Consider the following 22,836-nt stretch of genomic DNA (forward strand, 5'->3'; position numbering starts at 1 on the left):
TAAATCATGGACAAGATTGTATCTCAGCAGCAAATCCTTAATTTCATAGTTTCAAAGTTTAATAATGGCATTATATTAATGTGAGAAGCATGGAAATAAACGAAGGTGAACTCTGAATGTCTAAAAATATATACATAAAACAATCTAAAGAGATTATAGCTCTGGTATTGTGCATCGTTACAGTGCTCCCAGCTGAATACTAGTTGAGTTTCTGGGCAGATGAACTGATAGTGTAAAATTCTAAAAGTTAACAGTTATTACTAGAGAGAGAGTTTTTAGTAGTGTTATGTAGTTAGAATAGGAAAAAGGAGTCCAGAATGGCAGCGGCTAAAAGACAAGGAAGGGAGAAAGCCTCCAAAAATAGAACAAAGGAACGTTCGAGGGCCAGAGTGAGGGCCTCAGGTAGAACAAGCAGCACTTCTGGCTAGCCCAGTTTACATAGGGCAGGCCCAGCGGTGGGGTTGGGGGGTCATATAAAAAGAGGAGCCAAAGTGCCAGAGCGCTCTTCTCTTCGCGTCTTTGGGTCGGCATGCCCTCACACCTCGAGGACGTATTGTCCTGCTATTTTCTGAATAAAATTGAGCTGTAACAAGGAGCTGTAACACTGATCTGTCTAAGAGTTATAACACGGTCCACTTGAGACCCAGGAGCTATAACATGGTCTGTCCAAGACCTGAGAGCTATAACACAGTCTGTCTGAGAGCTGTGACATGTCAAGGGCTTTAATGTCTGTCACTTCAAATTTTTGATGAGACGAGGCAGAAGCAAAGAGATTACACTCCCCTGATAGTAGCATGGATTTACAGAGTTCAGTGGACTTTAAAGATTGAATACATTAAATTTCATCATTTATTATATAATATTTAAAGTTATAATTTGAAAACAAAAATTAAGTTTATGCACAGATTAAAGTAAACAAGAAATGTCATCATATATTTTTACAATACATGATATTATATATATAATTTATAATTTATGATCCTATTATTAAAATATAAGTATTTATTTTTCAATATATATGCTCATAATAGTGTCTCTCTAATGAGAGTTAATTCATAGGCAGGTTGATAAGAAGTCCAGGGTCTCTGAGGAGGAGAGAAGGAACTGGGGTTTGCAAGGAGGAGAACAGGGGTCTGGAATTCTCAAGGTGGAGGAAAGGACAAACATTTTTTCTTTTTTTCCTCTCTCTACTTTCCTTAGTAACGGATGATTACACAACAAACAATTTAGTTTAAACTCTGTACTAAGGATTATATAACAACAATGTATCCTGCTTGAGAACAGTTTCTTTTTCTTGAAAACCTTCTGACTAATCCTGGTATCTTAGAATGTATATTATGGGAATGGGTCTGGTAAGACCTTTCCATTGTTAAGTTTTGATCCTGTTACCCTAAAATGTAAATTGTGGGAGTGGGTCTGGTAAAATTTTTACAACTTTGAGACATTCTTTTGATTTATTATAATAGCTAATTTAAAAAGTATAGAACTCCCTTGCTTAGACTAACAGGGAGGGCACTCTCTGTCCCCCTTCTGATATCTTTGTCAGAAGCTTTCTCTGTCCCTTTTTCATACTTTAATAAAACTCTTACACAGAAGCTCTTGAGTGATCAATCTTGGTCCCAGTTCCTGAAGTTAAATCTTCTTCTTCAGAGATCATGAATCCAACATTGTTTACCATAAGCTAACATTAACCAAGTAAATGAAATGTATGTATCATTTGAACCCCAGGTTCCTTTCTGTTAAACAATCATTATTAATATTTATTAGGTACATCCATTTTTAAGTGAAACAGGTATCAATTTCTTACATATATCAGAATAATCTATGCATTCCTGTGAACATCACATTTCCTCTTTAACAATATCTTAAGTACTTTTTAACATCAGCACATAGCTCATTCTTCCATCATATGCATAATAGTCCTCTAAATTGAGTCCTTATAATTTATTTATACCAGCCCTATTGAAGGTCTTATTCACTGCTTAAAGTAATTTGCTATTGCAAACAATGCTGTAAAAAACATCCATTATGCAAAAAGCATAGTTTGATGGTTAAAAAAATTTATCATACAATTCAAATGCTTAGTTTTATATTCTCAAATAAATAAATAAATAAATAAACTCTGTGAAACAGGTATCAAGAGCTAAGAAAACAAGACACATAAACCAGGAATAAAACAGTAAGAATGGTAACCAATTTCCACATTAAATAGTTAAGATATTAAGTCATAAGTAAAAACCTATAGAAAAATTCTGTAAAAAACAAGCTTTAACTCAACAACTCAGAAGGTTTTACTATGAAGGGGTTGATAGATTTAATTAAATTCAATGTAATATTTCAAATAGGAATAGGTAACAGTACAATTCAAGAAAAAGCAATACACAAAGGAAATAAGGGCACTTCAATAAAATATCTAAAGTATCAGTTTAGTTCAGTTCAGTCACTCAGTCGTGTCCAACTCTTTGCGAATGAATCACAGCAAGCCAGGCCTCCCTGTCCATCACCAACTCCCGGAATTCACCCAAACTCACATCCATTGAGTCGGTGATGCCATCCAGCCATCTCATCCTCTGTTGCCCCCTTCTCCTCCTGCCCCCAATCCCTCTCAGCATCAGAGTCTTTTCCAATGAGTCAACTCTTCACATGAGGTGGTCAAAGTACTGGAGTTTCAGTTTTAGCATCATTTCTTCCCAAGATCACCCAGGACTGGTCTCCTTTAGAATGGACTGGTTGGATCTCCTTGCAGTCCAAGGGACTCTCAAGAGCCTTCTCCAACACCACAGTTCAAAAGCATCAATTCTTTGGCATTCAGCTTTCTTCACAGTCCAACCCTCACATCCATACTTGACCACTGGAAAAACCATAGCCTTGACTAGATGGACCTTTGTTGGCAAAGTAATGTCTCTGCTTTTCAATATGCTATCTATGTTGGTCATAACTTTCCTTCCAAGGAGTAAGCGTCTTTTAATTTCATGGCTGCAATCACCATCTGCAGTGATTTTGGAGCCCCAAAAAATATTGTCTGACACTGTTTCCCAATCTATTTGCCATGAAGTGATGGGACCAGATGCCATGATCTTTGTTTTCTGAATGTTGAGCTTAAAGCCAACTTTTTCACTCTCCTCTTTCACTTTCATCAAGAGGCTTTTTAGTTCCTCTTCACTTTCTGCCATAAGGGTGGTGGTGTCTACATATCTGAGGTTATTGATATTTTTCCCTGAAATCTTGATTCCAGTTTGTGCTTCTTCCCGCCCAGCATTTCTCATGATGTACTCTGCATATAAGTTATCTAAAGTATATATAAAGTATATTTTATATATATATAAAGTATATCTAAAGTATACTGAACTTCAATTGAACATAAATCTTTAAACAGTAAGAGCACAGAATACATTTACCTCATAGGAATATAACTGTGGCAGTCTTTAATAAACATTACTTCAATCAGAACAAATGAAGAAGTAATATATATATCTATGAATGTATGTATATACATACATAGATATATATATACATACATACATAGATATATATATTTAGAACAAATGTGATAAAGTCTTATGTACTCTGTGACTAAACAGGTAAAGTAGATGTGTGAAATTTTCTTGTTTAAGGAAACAGAAACTTCAAGGACAGTGATGAAGGCAGAATAGATAGATGAAGGCGGAATAGATAGATGAAGTCCTTTAAATGGTATCAAATTTTCTTTTTAATGTAAGGAAACATTGTACTGACAAGACAAAATGCTCTGTCCAGGTGATTATTTGATTTATATCACCTTATAACATTTCTCAGCTCCTTCTGAAATAAAATTCATAAAGATGTAAATATAACTGCTCACATCTATGGTCATAGTACTATAAAGCTTGCAATTCCTATTATACATATACATGTAATTGACATAAGTGAAAAAAAAAATCACTAAGCTAGGTAATGCTTAAGACAAATAAAAGCCTAGAGACTGCAGTTTCAGAATATCTTCATTTTTTCCCCCTGTTTAGAATTAGTAAGAAATATGTGACTGCTAGGAAGAAACAGGTATAATGAGTGATGCAAACTAGGGCCAGTTAGTATTTAAGAAGAAGCCTAAAGCCCCTGCTTACATGAGTAATTAGGGTTGCACAATATGACACTCTATGGGGTCACAAAGATTTGGACACGGCTGAGCGACTGAACTGACTGGCTGAATATGACACGCAGGTACATTCACCAACCTGAAGTAAAAATATACCCCTTCTGGGAGATATAAACATATAAGCTATTTATTTAAAATACGAGAGCAGAGCTGTGGTTCTTCGCAGGAGTTACCCTTAAGTATTTCCTCTCGTGCTATTCTCTCTCTCTCGTCTTATGGGCTCAGACAACTAATCTCTTAAACCTAAGCTATGAGTTTCAGAAGAGCAGGATGAAACAGAATTTTCTGAAAATATGATATTACCAGTTCAGTACAGTTCAGTCGCTCAGTCGCGTCTGACTCTTTGCAACCCCATGAATCGCAGCACGCCAGGCCTCCCTGTCCATCACCAACTCCTGGAGTTCACCCAAACTCACGTCCATCGAATCGGTGATGCCATCCAGCCATCTCATTCTCTGTCTTCCCGTTCTCCTCCTGCCCCCAATCCCTCCCAGCATCAGAGTCTTTTCCAATGAGTCAACTCTTCGCGTGAGGTGGCCAAAGTACTGGAGTTTCAGCTTTAGCATCATTCCTTCCAAAGAACACTCAGGGCTGATCACCTTTAGAATGGACTGATTGGATCTCCTTGAAGTCCAAGGGACTCTATAGTGAAGAGGAATTCATCACCATTCATTAAAACAGGTAAGAGCTATTAAAAGGAATACCTATTATAAAACATTAATAAAATACATACCAAGTTAAGTGAAGCAAATGCTTATAGTTAATAAATAATTTTAGCCATCTATTCTTAATTTCATGTGTATTCATAATAACTGCATAAAAATTCTTGTACTTAGTAAAAAGAAGACTACATAGCAGCACATAAATTTACATTAAACATAGGAAAATTAATTTTTACCCCTCCACATACTATTATTTTTCAATAAATAATTATAGACATTGGTAGTTATAGCTTATATACTCCTTAAATTACATTACCTAGGAAATGTAAGAAAATCAGCTGGGAATAAAAGTTATTTAGGGCATAAGAGAGGCATGAGGGATCATTTAATCACTCAATAAATAAAGAAAAATTTATCAACTTCTTATATATTTGCAGTGTCCCCTTAGAGATTGATACAGCAAAATAAGATTCCATTCATAATGATAATTATAAAAAATATATATATATATATATATTATAGATGTTGATAAGTGACTGAAGCAGTAAAGAGAGCAAAAACCTTAAATAAACAAAGAAGCCTGTTCTTGATTAAGAAGGGTAAGTATAATAAAATATCAGTTAAAATTATACATAAACATATACAAAAATATAATTCCAAAAGAAATTTTTAAAAATTGGAACTTGATATTAAGAAGATAGATACACAAAATAATGTCAAAACATTTTTAAAAGGTATTGAGGGATAAGGTTCATATGATAAGCAGTTAAGTACAGCACAAATTTCTAAAAGTTTTAAATGTGAAACCTGGACTATACAGGTCAGAGATAGAAATGAAACTGAATGAAACAGAAAATTATGCATATGTGTATATTAAGGAGTGTGTTTTTAATTTGATTATGTATATGTGTAGGCTTTCTAGAACATTACACTATATAGTAAATATGCAATTATGAAAACAAGGGCAAATTGTGTTTGATTTGTTAACTCTGGAAAATGATTTCAGATTGTGTCTAACCATGATAAAATTTGAAAAAATACATAAAAAAGAAATATGGTGTTTAGATTATGTGGTACTTTTGCACTTACATAATGAAGACAACAAATACATAATAATATAAAGATAGGATTTGTTGAGGAAAAATAAGTAAAGAATTTTTCATCCTTAGGTTTTCCTCTATAAGATCAGGAACATGAACACATCTATTACTTTTAAAATTGCAATAGGTATTTTGCTCAAGCAAAATAAGGTGTTGCTTAAGCAGATGCCACCTCCTGCAAAAAGTTGACTCATTGGAAAAGACTCTGATGCTGGGAGGGATTGAGGGCAGGAGGAGAAGGGGACGACAGAGGATGAGATGGCTGGATGGCATCACCAACTCAATGGAAGTGAGTTTGAGTAAACTCCGGGAGTTGGTGATTGACAGGGAGGCATGCGGCTATTCAGGGGGTCACAAAGTGTCGGACACTACTGAGCAACTGACTGAACTGAACTGAACTGCCGCATGGCTAGATGGGATTACATAGCATGCTATTCCCAGCCCAGTGGGGTCACCCACTCCAGTTCGGCTTTGTAGTTTCCGTACCCTGTCCATCATTGTATCAAGGGAAGTCAGTTGTTTTCTCTGACATCCTTTAGAATCACGTGGGCAGGCGGTCTGGCAATAGAACAGCAGTGACTGACATTATCCATAATTCAACTTGCTGACAAGGGTTGGCTGATCAATAAAAGCAGTCTTTTGACACAGATGGCAATTTATTCTTCATTGATTGTCAGGTGATGAGTGATATCCTGCGTCTATCATTTTTACTTCTTAGGCATTATCCTGTGGCTCCATTTCTGGTCTTGACTGATTGTTGAGCCTGATAATAGATTTATTGCTTTATTCAAAGTGGGGAGGACAGTGTTTATATTCTCCCTTTATCCACACATTAACATTGAAGTTTGATTCATATCACCAGACTCAATTTGTTTTTCAAAGATCTTCCAGAATTTGCTTGCTTGCAATGAAATCTACTGATTATAAAAATAAACTCATCTAGTTGACCCCTGTCTCAAGGAAATTATCCTGTAGTTCCTTTAAATGTATTCCAGTTAATGCTGTATATGTTCCTTGGAGTCCTCAAAAGATATTGCAGGTATCTTCACTATACAAAATTCCTTTTCTATTTTGCCTTTTCTTTGAATTATTTTCTAAATGTCTCACAGTGTCTGTGAGGGGTACTTTGCCACTCTCTCTGTTGAATGCCTATGCAGGTATCTCCAGATAGTCACACTTGAGGACTGAACTATCTTCCCCAAACTGACATCTAAGTTATTAGGGTGATAGATTAGTGTGATAGATTAAGTTTCCTCCTGAATGAGTGCTACCTCTAGTACTCAGTAACACACACAAGCACAGGTGCAGACTCACTTGTTTCACATATCTCTTTCATTCTCTTCTTGCAATCCTTTTTATTCCCCCAGGGTACATGAGTTTCTCAGGTGCCAAATCTTATTAGGTACACAGCTTTGTCAGAATTACCTCTCTATAGAGGACTGAGGCTTTGCTATCAAACCATGCTTACCAGTGTCAAGGCACCTTTTTTAGTCCTCTCCAAGGATAAACTGGTGAGCCCATACAGAAATGAACCATTACAGGGATCTCTGTATCAGCTACTTAAATATACTTGGGTATATCTGACAAGATTTACATGGAAACTGAGTTTTCTTCTATTGGGACTAGTCTATTTAAAATAATATTTTCTTTATATTAGATAATAGTTGCTGCAGGAAAATAAAATTTTTATAACAAAAAAGGCATGAAACTATGTATTATATACATAGTGTTGCAAGTAAATTAATATATGAATCATATATATTGTGCTATACTTTTTATTTTTAAATTAACAGCTATTCTATATTAATATTCTGTCGATATTAGCAATAATACACAATAAAGTAGCTATAAAAATAATCATAGTTTATGTTTGATGTACATTTTATATGACAGACTATGTCATCTACTTTCCATACAAAACTCATTCATTTGCCTCAACTTTCTTATGAGTCATACACTATTCAGTTCAGTTTAGTTCAGTTCAGTTCAGTCACTCAGTCATGTCCAACTCTTTACGACCCGTGAATCGCAGCATGTCAAGCCTCTCTGTCTATCACCAACTCAAACTCATGTCCATCGAGTCGGGGATGCCATCCAGCCATCTCATCCTCTGTCATCCCCTTCTCTGCCTGACCCCAATCCCTCCCAGCATCAGAGTCTTTTCCAATGAGTCAACTCTTTGAATGAGGTGGCCAAAGTATTGGAGTTTCCCTTCAGCATCAGTCCTTCCAATGAACACCCAGGACTGTTTTCCTTTAGGATGGACTGTTTGGATCTCCTTGCAGTCCAAGCAACTCTCAAGAGTCTTCTCCAAGACCACAGTTCAAAAGCATCAATCTTCAGTGCTCAGCCATCTTCCCAGTCCAACTCTTACATCTATACATGACCACAGGAAAAACCATAGCCTTGACTAGACAGACCCTTGTTGGAAAAGTAATGTCTCTGCTTTTGAATATGCTATCTAGGTTGGTCATAACTTTCCTTCCAAGAAGTAAGCTTCTTTTAATTTCATGGCTGCAGTCACCATCTGCAGTGATTTTGGAGCTTAAAAAAAATAAAGTCTGACACTGTTTCCACTGTTTCCCATCTATTTCCCATGAAGTGATGGGAACGGATGCCATGATCTTCGTTTTCTGAATGTTGAGCTTTAAGCCAACTTTTTCATTCTCCTCTTTCATTTTAATTAAGAGGCTTTTTAGCTCCTCTTCACTTTCTGCCATAAGGGTGGTGTTGTCTGCATATCTGAGTTTATTGATATCTCTCCTGGCAATCTTGATTCCAGCTTGTGCTTCTTCCAGCCCAGCATTTCTCATGATGGACTCTGCATATAAGTTAAATAAGCAGAGTGATAATATACAGCCTTGACGTACTCCTTTTCCTATTTGGAACCAGTCTGTTGTTCCATGTCCAGTTCTAACTGTTGCTTCCTGACCTGCATATAGGTTTCTCAAGAAGCAGGTCAGGTGGTCTGGTATTCCCATCTCTTTCAGAATTTTCCACAGTTTATTGTGATCCACACAGTCAAAGTGTTCGGCAGTCAATAAAGAAGAAATAGCTATTTTTCTGGAACTCACTTGCTTTTTTGATAATCCAGAGGATGTTGGCAATTTGATCTCTGGGTCCTCTGCCTTTATCTGGAAGTTCACGGTTCATGTATTGCTGAAGCTTGGCTTGGAAAATTTTAAGCATTACTTTGCTAGTGTGTGAGATGAGTGCAATTGTATGGTAGTTTGAACATTCTTTAGCATTGCCTTTCTTTGAGAGTGGAATGAAAATTGACCTTTTCTAGTCCTGTGGCCACTGGTGAGTTTTCCAAATTTGCTGGCATATTGAGTGCAGCACTTTCACAGCATCATCTTTCAGGATTTGAAATAGCTCAACTGAAACACCATCACTCCACTAGCTTTGTTCGTAGTGATGCTTTCTAAGGCCCACTTGACTTCACATTCCAGGATGTCTGGCTCTAGGTGAGTGATCACACCATTGTGATTATTTTGGTCATGAAGATCTTTTTTGTACAGTTCTTCTGTGTATTTATGCCACCTGTTCTTAATATGTTCTGCTTCTGTTAGGTCCATACCATTTCTGTCCTTTATGGAGCCCATCTTTGCATGGAATGTTCCCTTGGTATCTCTAATTCCATACCATCTTAGAAATATAGTTCAAATTTTGAATTTTCTAGGTATAGCACAATAGGTTTTAGATGGCAAGTGTACATTCATAGAAATATAGAAATATAAAATATAGAAATGTTCAATAAAACAAAACACCCAGGCCTATTAATGATGAAAATGCAAATTAAAATAAGAATAATCTATCTTCAATTTACTCATAATGTTTTCAAATTAAAAATGATTTTTCTTTTACATTTTGGTTGCGTGTGGGACAGAGTTATCCTCACATAAAGTAGTTATACATGTAAATGATGACAACAATTAGGGGCAATACATCAAGACTTAATTTGTAGTATTTTAATCCTATTATCCAAATATTATGCAACAGAATATATATTGAATCACTTCATAATGTGCTAAAGTTAGAAGTAAATTAAATGTTTATGAACTTCATAATGTTTATATAATTTATGCTCCATTCATATAATTGAATACTGTAAAGTAAAAGTGAAAGTGGCTCAGTCATGTCCCATTCTTTGCGAACCCATAACCTATACAGTCCATGGAATTCCCCAGGCCAGAAGACTGGAGTGGATAGCCTTTCCCTTCTCCACGAGATCTTCCCAACCCAGGGATCGAACCCAAGCCACCTGCACTGGAGGCGGATTCTTTACCAGCTGAGACATCAGAAAAGCCACAGCTGTCAAGAATATTTTTGGACATGATATCATGAAGCATGCAAAAATCAGGATTAAAAACAACTAGGTTTGATGTTATTTATGTTTAAATAAGTACATATGTATTCCAAGAACTCCAGAAAAACATATTTACCGGTAATAAAACAGCAATGTCTATTGGTGGTGGTGGCATTCTCATACAATTCTACATTTTTCTACTTTTGTATCTAACTTTTAAACGTCAATAAAATGTTAGAAAATAGAGGAAAACATTTAATTTTGTAAAACATGTTATTCCTACTTTCCCAAATTTTATATTCAGTGATTTCTTCTAATGTTCCTACATTTTAAATTTAGTAAATATATTGTAAATGATTTGGAAATTTTATTTAGAGGTTTAGTATATTTAAATTTATTCTTTATTTAAGTTTATTTAAATAAATAGTTTTAAATTCATTTAAATTTATTCTTTAAAAATGGATAAGCAGTTTATCTCAGTACTTCCAGATATTTCTTCCATCATTATTTAATGATGCCTCTTTGATCATATATTACATATTTTATGTTCTCTTTCTGGGGAGTATTCTGTATTCCACTGAATTGCCTATTATACAGCCTCAGCTTTACACTGCTTTCATTAATTCCTTGAATGACACTTTCAAGAGGTTTCTAGCTGGTAAAATGTCATGTTCCCATATTCATTAAATTTTTATTTCTAATTCTGATAATCTTATCTTATGCTTTAATTATAGGAAATAATTCATTACTCCCATCCAGTAACTTGACATTTACAATACATATTCCTGTACACCATTCCACAAACTCTTACAAAAATACTGTTAATTAAATGCTTTTTTTTTTCTTTTTAGCAGATGGAAAACTGAAGGTCAGAGAGGTTATAACCACATGAGGAAATTATTATACTCTACACATAGATTTATATCTAATTTCTCTATCCCATTGAATTTAATATGCCATAAATTATAATATTTACCTTACTTTATATGTCAAAGGTAAAAGCATTGTTAATTAACCTGTCAAAGAAAGTACCCATATTACTTCAACTTTCTATTTTATTTCTGTTGTAAAAACAGTCTGTGTATTATTTTATACACTGATTTTTATCATATACTGTGCTGCCCTAGTTTTATATTTTATACATGCAAATTACATTGTTTGAATGCTGAATGCTTATAATGTTTTTGAAGGTATTTTAAGCAATAAATCTCTCTCTTTCTCTCCCATATGTATTATACACACATACACACATATATATACATACATATATACACACACATATAAAGAGATGGAGAAAAGAGATATGACTTATATGTTAGACATATATATCTCAACATATTCATGGTTTAAATGATAACAACTCTTGACCACATGCACAGAAAATGAAAAGTACATCATTTTGCTGCTTGAAAAACTACAAGTTTAAGTTGGTATTGATTATAGGGCAAATCTCCAGGTGGGATAATGTGAGAATAAATGTTCACCTTTGAATAAATGAGATAAAAGTATTTCATCTCCAGTTTAAAGACATTTACTATCTATCAAGTATCATCAAAATCCTCATAAAATAATTTGAAAAAAGGATAAAAGGCATAGCAACATAAGATAATCTTAGCACCTCTGACTTTCATGCTTCTATAGCATTAAAAAATATTTAAGTATCTAATATACAATGAAGACTGTACAATGAATTCCTAATTCCCAGAAATATGTACTTTTTTTTTCTGAAAAGGCACATATGTCATGTCAAATTCGTCTTCAAAAACAATAGGTGAATTCTGAAACTTACATTAAAAAGTCATTTTTTAATCTGTCACTTATTTCCATAATATTATGTAACAATGTTTTGGTTTAATCTCAAGCTATTTTTATGTCCAATTTCTATATTGTGGCTAATTCAACTCAGTTCTCCTGAGCATGTTTTCTTTTTATGAAAATGGGTGCGATTACTTCCAAATTCTTTACATGTGAAAGCTGAAACCACAAGTCTCAGTTTTGAATGGTAAAGTAGAATATCACTGATAAAAAATTCAGTGAATACAAGGCAAGATACCAAACTTTCCAGTAAAGATGGCTTTACTTGTATCCACAGAAAAGCCACACAAATAAGAAAAACAACCTGAAACTAAAACAAAGTACTAATAGTAGTGACATACTGGTTTCATTTTTCTTTCGTGTGCATTTGTTATTTTTTTACAATAAACCTGTATCAAATAAAATAAAAATGCACATTAAAATGTTTCTGTATAATGGTTTTGCTCAAAACTAGGGAAAAATTAAAAGTGGAATAAAGCTTTCATTATACCACATATTGAAAAGTATAGTCTCACTTTCACAAAATCTTGAAGGTGAGAACATAGGTAATAACAAGGTTTCATACTGTACCATCAAAAATCATCTTTAGTTGACACCAATTTGTCATGTGCTTCTAGAGCTTCTTAACGCTTTTACTGTCTGTTTACTCCATTTAATTTTTGTGATTTCCTGCTTGTCAGAGGACTTCACTGTTAGAGGACCTCAGATGACAGTGTTAATAAAGGTTCAATAAAAGTATTATAAATATAATCATGCCTTATCTTCTTGTAAATGTTGTGTCTTTCTACAGAATAATACTGAATTTTAGAAAGGTGACTTTCATTACTTTGGTCTTATTACCTTCTTCATTTACATGTTATGCCTTCATCCTCCTCCCCCAAATGAAAATAAATGCAGTGCCACATATACAGCAGAATTTTTATATTTGTGTCTTCATAAATGTTGAAATATCTGAGTCCCTTCATTTAATTTTTTACATTTTTAGTGAAGTTAATTTACAATGTTGTGTTAGTTTTAAGTGTAGCAAAGTGACTCAGTTTTTATATATATATATATATATATATATAAAATTTTAAAAATTATTTTCCACTATAAGTTATGATAAGATGTTGAGAATAATTTCCTGTGTTATGCAGTAGGTCTATGTATATCATAGAACCCTCTCTTATTAACATGGAAACTATTTTATATATAGTTATAATGCTTCTTAAAGAGAATTAATAATGTATACATGTTTAAATACTCAAGTCAGAGACAAAGTGACCTGTTCAGTGCTACTAGAAAACATTGAATATAATCCTAGATTGACCCTTTGTATGTGGCATTGTTATTTTTTGATGATTTACTTATAACTTGTCCCTTGTCCTCTTACCTGCTACAGTTCTTTACTCAAAGCAACATTTTAATAAACATTTATTGCTAATGCATTTTAAATTTCAATGCATTATCAATTGCTATAGCTATCATCCAACATTCCTTATCATTATTCATTATTCTTTGCTTTTTTTAAACCTTCCTATCATTTATTCTCTATTTTTACCAAGCATACATTAGTTACTTGTTTATCTCCTTTCCCTTACAGAAATTGAATCATACAGTGTATAGCTCTTTGAGTCTGACTTCTTTAACTTAGCACACTCCATTTAAAATTCATTTGTGTTGTGAAAAAAAAAAAGACATTCATCTGCGTTGTGTGAATCAGTAGGTTTTTTTTTTTAATTTTGTTTTATATTTTATTAATTAGTAGTATTCTATTATATGAATATGTTCTACAATTTATCTATTTATGAGTTGAAGCATTTTGTGGTTATTTGCAGATTTGGGCATTCACATAAAAAGCCACCATAAATATTTGTAAATAGCTATTTGCATTAAGATATATTTTCATTTTGAGGGCAAAGCTTAGGCTTTGTGTTACTGGGACATATGAAGAGTATATGTCAAATTTAAAAACCAATGATTGGTTGGCTAAATTGCCTGTGTCATTTTGTATTCTCTACAAATTTATGACCTTTCTATGTGCCCTGCTTTCTAGAATTTAGAATTGTTAGTTTTATAATGATAAGATGGTAGTATCTTTATTCAGCAACTCTAATTTGTGTGTAGTACTATTTCATTGTGGGCTTAGAATGCATTTCCCTAATGACTAATAATATTGAACACCTTTACCAGAACTCATTTCTGTATCTATCTGTGTGTTGGTATGGAGGAAATCGGCAGATTCTATGTCTGATGACTAAGAAATAGTCATTTTTGTTGTATTTGACTTGGTGATATTTCTTTGGCTACAAACCTGCAAGTCACCCTCCTACTAAATTCCAGGGGAAATAGGATACTTGCATCGAGCTATTAGAGTTTGGCCAACATTCAGAGAAGCAGAAGATATTGAGAAGAGGTGGCAAGAATACAGAGAAGAACTGTACAAAAAAGAACTTCACAATCAAGACAATCTTGATGGTGTGATCACTCGCCTAGTGCCGGACATCCTGGAATGTGAAGTCAAATGGGCCTTAGGAGGCATCACTACAAACAAAGCTAGTGGAGGTGATGGAATTCCAGTTGAGCTTTTTCAAATCCTGAAAGATATTGCTGTGAAAGTGCTGCATGCAATATGCCAGCAAATTTGGAAAACTCAGCAGTGGCCACAGGACTGGAAAAGGTCAGTTTTCATTCCAATCCCAAAGAAAGGCAATGCCAAAGAATGCTCAAACTACCACACAATTGCACTCATCTCACTTGCTAGTAAAGTGATGCTTAAAATTCTCCAAGCCAGGCTTCAGAAAAATGTGAACCGTGAACTTCCTGATGTTCAAGCTGGTTTTAGAAAAGGCAGAGGAACCAGAGATCAAATTGCCAACATCCTCTGGATCATTGAAAAAGCAAGAGAGTTCTAAAAAACCATCTATTTCTGCTTTATTGACTATGCCAAAGCCTGTGACTGTGTGGATCACAATAAACTGTGGGAAATTCTGAAAGAGGTGGGAATACCAGAGATGGGAATGATCTGCCTCTTGAGAAACCTCTACACAGGTCAGGAAGTAACAGTTAGAACTGGACATGGAACAACAGACTGGTTCCAAATAGGAAAAAGAGTGCGTCAAGGCTGTATATTGTCACCCTGCTTATTTAACTTCTATGCAGAGTGCATCATGAGAAACGTTGGGTTGGAAGAAGCACAAGCTGGGATCAAGATTGCCAGGAGAAATATCAATAAACCTCAGATATGCAGATGACACCACCCTTATGGCAGAAAGTGAAGAGGAACTAAAAAGCCTCTTGATGAAAGTGAAAGAGGAGAGTGAAAATGTTGGCTTAAAGCTCAACATTCAGAAAACGAAGATCATGGCATCTGGTCCCATCACTTCATGGGAAATAGATGGGAAACAGTGGAAACAGTGTCAGACTTTATTTTGGGGGGCTCCAAAATCACTGCGGATGTTGATTGCAGCCATGAAATTAAAAGACGGTTACTCTTTGGAGGGAAAGTTATGACCAACGTAGACAGCATATTGAAAAGCAGAGACATTACTTTGCCAACAAAGGTCCGTCTAGTCAAGGCTATGGTTTTTCCAGGGGTCTTGTATGAATGTGATTGTTGGACTATAAAGAAAGCTGAGTGTTGGAGAATTGACGCTTTTGAACTGTGGTGTTGGAGAAGACTCTTGAGAGTCCCTTGGACTGCAAGGAGATCCAACCAGTCCATCCTAAAGGAGATCAGTCCTGAATATCTATTGGAAGGACTGATGCCAAAGCTGCAACTCCAATACTTTGGCCACCTCATGCGAAGAGCTGACTCATTTGAAAAGCCCCTGATGCCCGGAAAGTTTGAGGTCAGGAGGAGAAGGTGACTACAGAGGATTAAATGGTTGGATGGCATCACCGACTGAATGTACATGGGTTTGGGTGGACTTGGGGAGTTGGTAATGGACGGGGAGGCCTGATGTGCTGCGGTTCATGGGGTCACAAAGAGTCGTATATGACTGAGTGACTGAACTGAGCTGAACATTCACAGAAGTTGAAATGATCTTACGGAGCAGCCCTTTCAGTTAATTCAATGTACTGTTGTCATTTTCACATCCACACAGGTAGTAGGGATTGACATGTTTTATACTTATGCCTCCTTGTCATATAAATTCCAGAATTTGACTAATTGGAAAGAGTACATAAAGGAAAGTGCTAGTGGGATAGGAGTAACTAAACTCCACGTGATTTGCCATCAGAGAGTCTGCCAGGATTTAGCATAAGAATATATTTTACTCTCTGACAAGCAAGATGTTCACTGTGTGAATCAATGCTTTTTTTTTTTTTTTTTTTGTGGAAAGTCAGAAACCTCAGTCTCATTGGAGCTGGCTGTAATGTTATCATACCTGTACCAACAAGGATGGTTGATACACCCCAGTTAAATTCAGAAGACTGTCAGGTAAGTAAAATATCTTGGGATTATGTGTACATATACTTAATGTTCAATCTCTTCAGTATTCAAAGAAAAAAATGCCATGTGTTTTTTCCCACCACTAAAAAGAACATCCAGTTCATACTAGTCTCTGTGTATTAAAGATAGTATGTGACTTACGTGAACTTTCTACTTGGTCATTTGTATTGGATAACCCAGTAATCAGAGATTTTGAGTGGGAGTCAAACCAACTGGCAATGCTGGAAGCTGGCAGACAAACTGTGGCATACTTTCTATGTTTTAAGCCTACAATTCTAATAACTCTTTTAAGTTACAATCCCTGTAACTGAAGATTTTGTGAATTGGATCCCCTGGCAAAGGAAGACAAGGTTCAACCATAGATGCTGTTTACTCAAGGAGATTTTAAGTGCTCATTCTTAGTAGGTCAATCCCAGTAGAGTGAGAGTGAAAAGCACAGATGACAGAATATAATCAAATTGGTTATTGCTTCAGCAAAGACATAACCATTCACTTATCCATGTGAGATACCACTGTGCCTTATACACACCAATAGCAAAAGGGGTGGAAGTGATTTACCTGGACCACAATCCCATCTTCTCTCCTTCACTGGTTAAACTTCACCCCTCTCAAATTCTAAGTTATATCATCTGGTTACTTATGTTCTTCCTGGGGAAGTCATATCCCATGACCTGTGACCAGATGCTTCACAAATCTCTGAAAGTGAGAGGAGGAGCCAGCCACGTCCACCTTGATGCTGATAAACTACAAACATTAACAACTCTCAGTCACTACAGAAGTGACTAAGAAGAAGAAAGAAACCAAGTGAGGCTGAGGGATCTGAGGCAACAGATTAGGGGCATCTGATGCATATTCCATTACTATTCTTGTCTTATTTCCTTTATGAGCTATAAACATAAATAAAGGGTAATGAACACTTTAAAAGTCTATATAGAAGTCAACATTCATTTGAAGTTCCTTTTATCACTTAAATTACAGGTTTAAGTGAATTATTACTTTTAAGTGAATTACAGTTTTAAATGAATCATTACTTTTTCCATCTACTGAAGTCACTTAAAAGTCTCCTGAAATGATATTTCCCACTACATCAGGGAAGTAGAATAAGGAAATATCTTTCTTAGGAAAGGAAATTATATGTGAAATGATTTATTTCCTTTTTCTAGGCAATATTAATTATTTTAGGGGATATCCATTGCCTGCTATTATTAAGGCCTGGTGAGGGAAGGGGGTAGAAGGCCAGTATTAAATAGTGGGAGGAAATTTCTGTAGTTCATTTTTTTTCCTTGAGATATGACAAACATGATTTGATAAACTGGTCAGAATTATATTTGCATGAACTAGTAATATTTTATATACTCAACATCTTTAGGACTTCCCTGGTGGCTCAGATGGTAAAGAGACTGCCTGCAACATGGGAGACCTAGGTTCAATCCCTGTGTTGGAAGATTCCTTGGAGAAGGAAACGGCAACCCACTCCAGTATTCTTGCCTGGAAAATCCCATGGATGGAGGAGCCTGACAGGCTACAGTTCTTGGGGTTGCAAAGAGTCAGACACAACTGAGTGACTTCACTTTCTTTCCTTTAACATCTTTACTTATAGGCTGTTGCTATGACACCTTTTTCCCAAGAACTATTACAATATCGAAATGAACTGTTTGATGATCCATGTCATTTGATGTGGCATTTTTTTAACCAAGTTTTATCAGTGTGGTGTATGTATTTATAGGTTTTCTCATCACAGATGGGAATATATGTAGCCCAGAACACAGTAAATATACTTCTGCTTCTCATACAAGCATTTGTACTTAGAATATATAAGGAATGAAAATTTATGAATATATGAGTTTATCTGTGTGAAGAAGAGAAAGCAGTCAGGTATTTTACATGTCAAACTGTTTCTTCCTGCAGTCAAAATTTAACATTCAAGTAATTACCAATATCTTCAGTAAAAATGGCCATCTACTTTCAAAAAATTCAAAATTAACTTTTAAATACCATCACTTTGTTAATAATTTTAAGTTGAGTCTCAAGCCATGATCACCAAGTCAAATACTATAGAAGGACTGCTTCTTGGTTATCAGATAGAGTCAGTAGTTTTTCTCAGTAACAAGATAGTCAAAATAGCATCAAACTCACAGAAGCAGAGAACAGAATGGTCATTGCTAAGGGTCAGGGGAGGGAGAAATGGGGAGATATTGGTCAAAGGGAATAAAGTTTCTTTTATGCAAGAAAAATAAGTTCTGGAGGTCTAATATACAGCATATATGACTATAGTTAACAATACTGCATTAGATACCTAAAATTTGCTAAAAGGGTAAATCATAAATATTGTTATCATGAAAATAAAGTGACAGAAGAAAATACAAAGATAATTTTGTTCCGTGATGGATATATTAATTCACTTGATTGTGGTGATTATTTCACAATGCATACATATATCAAAACATCAAGTTGTACATCTTTATATCCAATTCTTATTTGTCTATTATCCCTCAGTAAAGATAAGGAGAAAAACAGACTAACAAAGGAAAAAAAGAAAAAAAAAACAAATTTAAAAAGAAAAAAGGAAACTTGAATTTTTATTCCTATTTGAGGACAACTGCCTTTTCAGAGCAAGGTCATTCAATACTTCAATGATACCACTGATGGCCTGTAAAGCAACAATCCCCTCCTTCTTTCTATATTCTCCTCTTTTGCACCAAAGCCTCTCAAATATTTTTTTGTTTTTAGTTTGTATATCAGCCAAGACCAGTTACCTCATTATATTCTGACACTCCATCACATTCAGCAGAGAATCCATAGGTCCATTTGTAAGACAGAGAGGAGAACCTGCATAGCCTGCTCTGGTAAACGCATTGTCTTTGACAATACTTTCTTTGTCAGACAAGCCACACTCTTAAGCCTCTGTACAGTAACCCTCATAATTATCACCAATTTCCTATACTCACTATTTATAAAGTCAGAAATTATTTTCAGTATAATAGAAATTGTATCCATACTCTATAGACAACTATAAACTTAATACAGATGACAGAACATTTATAGTTTTCAACAGTTCAACATTTATGATTATCTGAACTCTTTCTAGGTTCAGTCATCCTACTTACGTTGTCCTCAGTTTCCTAATCTTGCTAGGAACAAATTTGTATGATTTTCTTTTTACCACATGACCATGATTCCTTTCTGTATTGCTAACATGCAGATAATCGTCTATATATACAGCTCAAGCTTAACACTGGGATCTAACATTTTAGAGCAGGGACATCAATAGAACTTTCTGCAATGACGGAATTTTCCAGTGGTGACTATTAACCACATGTGGCTATTAAAGACAGGAAATGTGACTAGTATGACCCAGTTTTAAAATCTATAATTTAAATGTAGAATCGAATCGCCAGTCTGTGTCCGATGCAGGATACGGCATGCTTGGGGCTGATACATGGGGATGACCCAGAGAGATGTTGTGGGGAGGGGCATGGGAGGGGGGTTCATGTTTGGGAATGCATATACATCCGTGGTGGATTCATGTCAATGTATGGCAAAACCAATACAGAATTGTAAAGTAAAATAAAAAATAAATAAATAAAAATAAATAAATAAATAAAAAGATACACAAGACAGTATTTGCAGATGATGGAGCATCCAACCAACAATTTACTCTCAGTGACTCAATACATAAAAGTTCTTTATGTTGTCCTTGAAACATTTCTGTAATTAAGATTCTTTTAAAATGAACTACTTTTTAAAAGTAAAACATTTCCTCCAAAAAAAAAAATAAATAAATAAATGTAAATAGTTAAAGGTTCTATAATATGGGCAATATAGTTTCAGAAAGCAAACTCAATTTTCAAAACCATAACCTAAAAAATATACCCAATACATCAAGGCATATTGGAGTCTACAATTTTTTTTAAATTTATTTTTTATTTTATTTTACAATTCTGTATTGGTTTTGCCATACATTGACATGAATCCACCACGGGTGTACATGCGTTCCCAAACATGAACCCCCCTCCCACCCCCCTCCCCACAACATTTGATCAATTATTTGCAATATACAAATTCTATTCCTTGTAACGTAAAAATTTTGGATGAGTTATTGCTTTCAAAGTATCAGTAAATTAGGATATTTTACCATAAAAGGGGTGAACATTTTTTATCTCCTTACTCTCTGAAATGAGAGTTCCTATGAACAAAACTTCTCACATATTAAGAGAAAATTAAAGAACAAGGAAACAGTTGAAAACAACTATTCTCATTTTGTATAGCTCAACAGTCCTCACTCTTTTCAAATAAGCAAAGTAAGGATTGGACAAGGTCACATGACTACTGAGTAATAGTGTGAGTTATAGACTAGGCATACTGGCTTCTACTTAGTGCTCTTTAGGCTAAATATATCTAATGTGAAATAGTCAGCATAAGTAGCTGTTTTTTTTTTTTTTAAGAGAAAAAAACCTACAAAATTTTAAAGACTTGATATTTTAGAAATGAGTTAGAATTAAACATTCCCCAAAGCACTATCTTGAATAGCAGAGACAGGTTTTCATGAGTGTTTTCAACTAAGAGCTTAATATATGAAACATAAATGGTCTTTTTAGCACTAAGCTTTGGGTCTTACTTGCAAACATTATTCCATGTTGGAGTAATCTAAGAGTCATCACAACCTCAAAGTGGATTTATGGACTCTTAGTTTGTTTACAATTTCACAGGGAAGCATTTTTCTTCATACATACATGTATACTGTAGTACATAGATCATTTTTATGGCTTAACATGTTTTAAAATGAAAAAAAAAAGATAATAATAAAAAACACCTGTGTTCCCACAACCAATAATTAACAAGCATAAGATTTTGACATTTTGTTTTAGAAATTTTAGTTAAAAAGATATTGCAGAAAAAGTTGAAGTTCCTTTTGTTTCCTACATTGTATTTTCAATATTTTTCAGTTTTACTATTTAAACGGAATTACTGCTTCCTCATATCCCAGACACAGTTGGCAGAAATAATTCTGTTGATTAATCAGGATAATATTAAAAAATAATCTGAATCTGCTCTTGCTTGGATAAATGAAGATGTCTATCACAAAGTCTAAAATTACTTAAAGATCCATTGGATAGAATGAAGAAATAAATGATTGGCTAAAAGGCCACATAAGACTTTCTAGCTACTCCATTCATTCTCCACTGCAATCGTTCCAGAGATTGCCAGAACTTTCCTTCCAAGGTTTACTTTACACAAGAAAACAGACTAATGTAGAGAATATTTTGAGAGTTCTGTCTGTTTCTTGTTCTCAATTCTTAGTATTTTCCATTTGATTTGATCTTTCTGCAGAATTTAGACTAGCCCCTTAATTGATTTTTGGCATACAGATATTAGATGCTGGGAGGGACAGGGGACAGGAGGAGAAGGGGACAACCGAGGATGAGATGGCTGGATGGGATCACTGACTTGATGGACGTGAGTCTGAGTGAACTCCGGGCGTTGGTGATGGACAGGGAGGCCTGGCGTGCTGCGATTCATGGTGGAAAAGAGTCCAACACGACTGTGCGACCGAACTGAACTGAACTGAACTGAACTGAGCTGAAGTTTCAGTGAATTAAAGCAAACGGTATTTCTGGTGGTGAACAAATTGTCTTTAGAGTTGTCATTACTGGAGAAAAGAAATCTGGTCTTGGTATTAGAATCATGGAAATTTGATTTTAATTCCAAATTTTATTTCTGGCTTATCTAGTTGTGATCTTATATGAGATGTATAAGTTTCATTTGAGGTAACTTTCTTTATTTCTAATAACTTGGCCAAATTATATGAGACTAAAAAGGTGAAAGAGCAAAAGAGAATATTAGTAATATAGGAAGCTATCAATGATTATTAAATACCCAATAAGTGATTTTTGGTGACTCCAAACTCTTAATACTTGCAGAATACTTAGATATTTGAAATGAATACTCTTATGACAGTAATTATATGGAAGAACTACAAAGAAAATCAGATTTCTTACATGGAATCATATATATATATTTTTAAATTGATTATTTGTAGGTTAATAAGTGTAATCATTAAAATATACTGGAGAATGTTATACTCAAAGAGCTTTAGCAAATACACTTTGGGGCTACAAAAGTTAAACAGAGTTTTGTTGTTGTTGTTCCGTTTGCAGCAGAAAGAGAAAACCAAGTGTTTTTCTTTCTATTTTCAGTTTACCATTTCCATGTTTTCAGATTGGAAAACATTATACCTATTAACCAACATCCATAAAATGCCTTAATTTCCAACTGGTTCCTCAGTTAGAATTTTACAAAGGGACATGACATTCATTCAACTTTTTTGGATTCAGTAACTTAATTAGTAAAATCATTTATTATCACTAATTTACATGCCAGAA

At 34.7% G+C, this 22,836-nt stretch overlaps 1 protein-coding gene across 1 annotated transcript in view; it reads left to right on the plus strand.

The window, feature by feature from the left end:
- The first annotated feature begins 16,402 nt into the window (after nucleotides 1-16,402).
- The window catches only part of CYLC2 (cylicin 2), a 162,169-nt gene continuing 155,735 nt past the window's right edge, over nucleotides 16,403-22,836 (plus strand). The window contains 1 exon segment of the mRNA XM_040237485.1: nucleotides 16,403-16,441. Coding sequence (XP_040093419.1) covers nucleotides 16,403-16,441 — 39 coding nt within the window.

Source organism: Oryx dammah, unplaced genomic scaffold (assembly GCF_014754425.2).
Source record: "Oryx dammah isolate SB20612 unplaced genomic scaffold, SCBI_Odam_1.1 HiC_scaffold_1, whole genome shotgun sequence".
NCBI classification, from domain to species: domain Eukaryota; kingdom Metazoa; phylum Chordata; class Mammalia; order Artiodactyla; family Bovidae; genus Oryx; species Oryx dammah.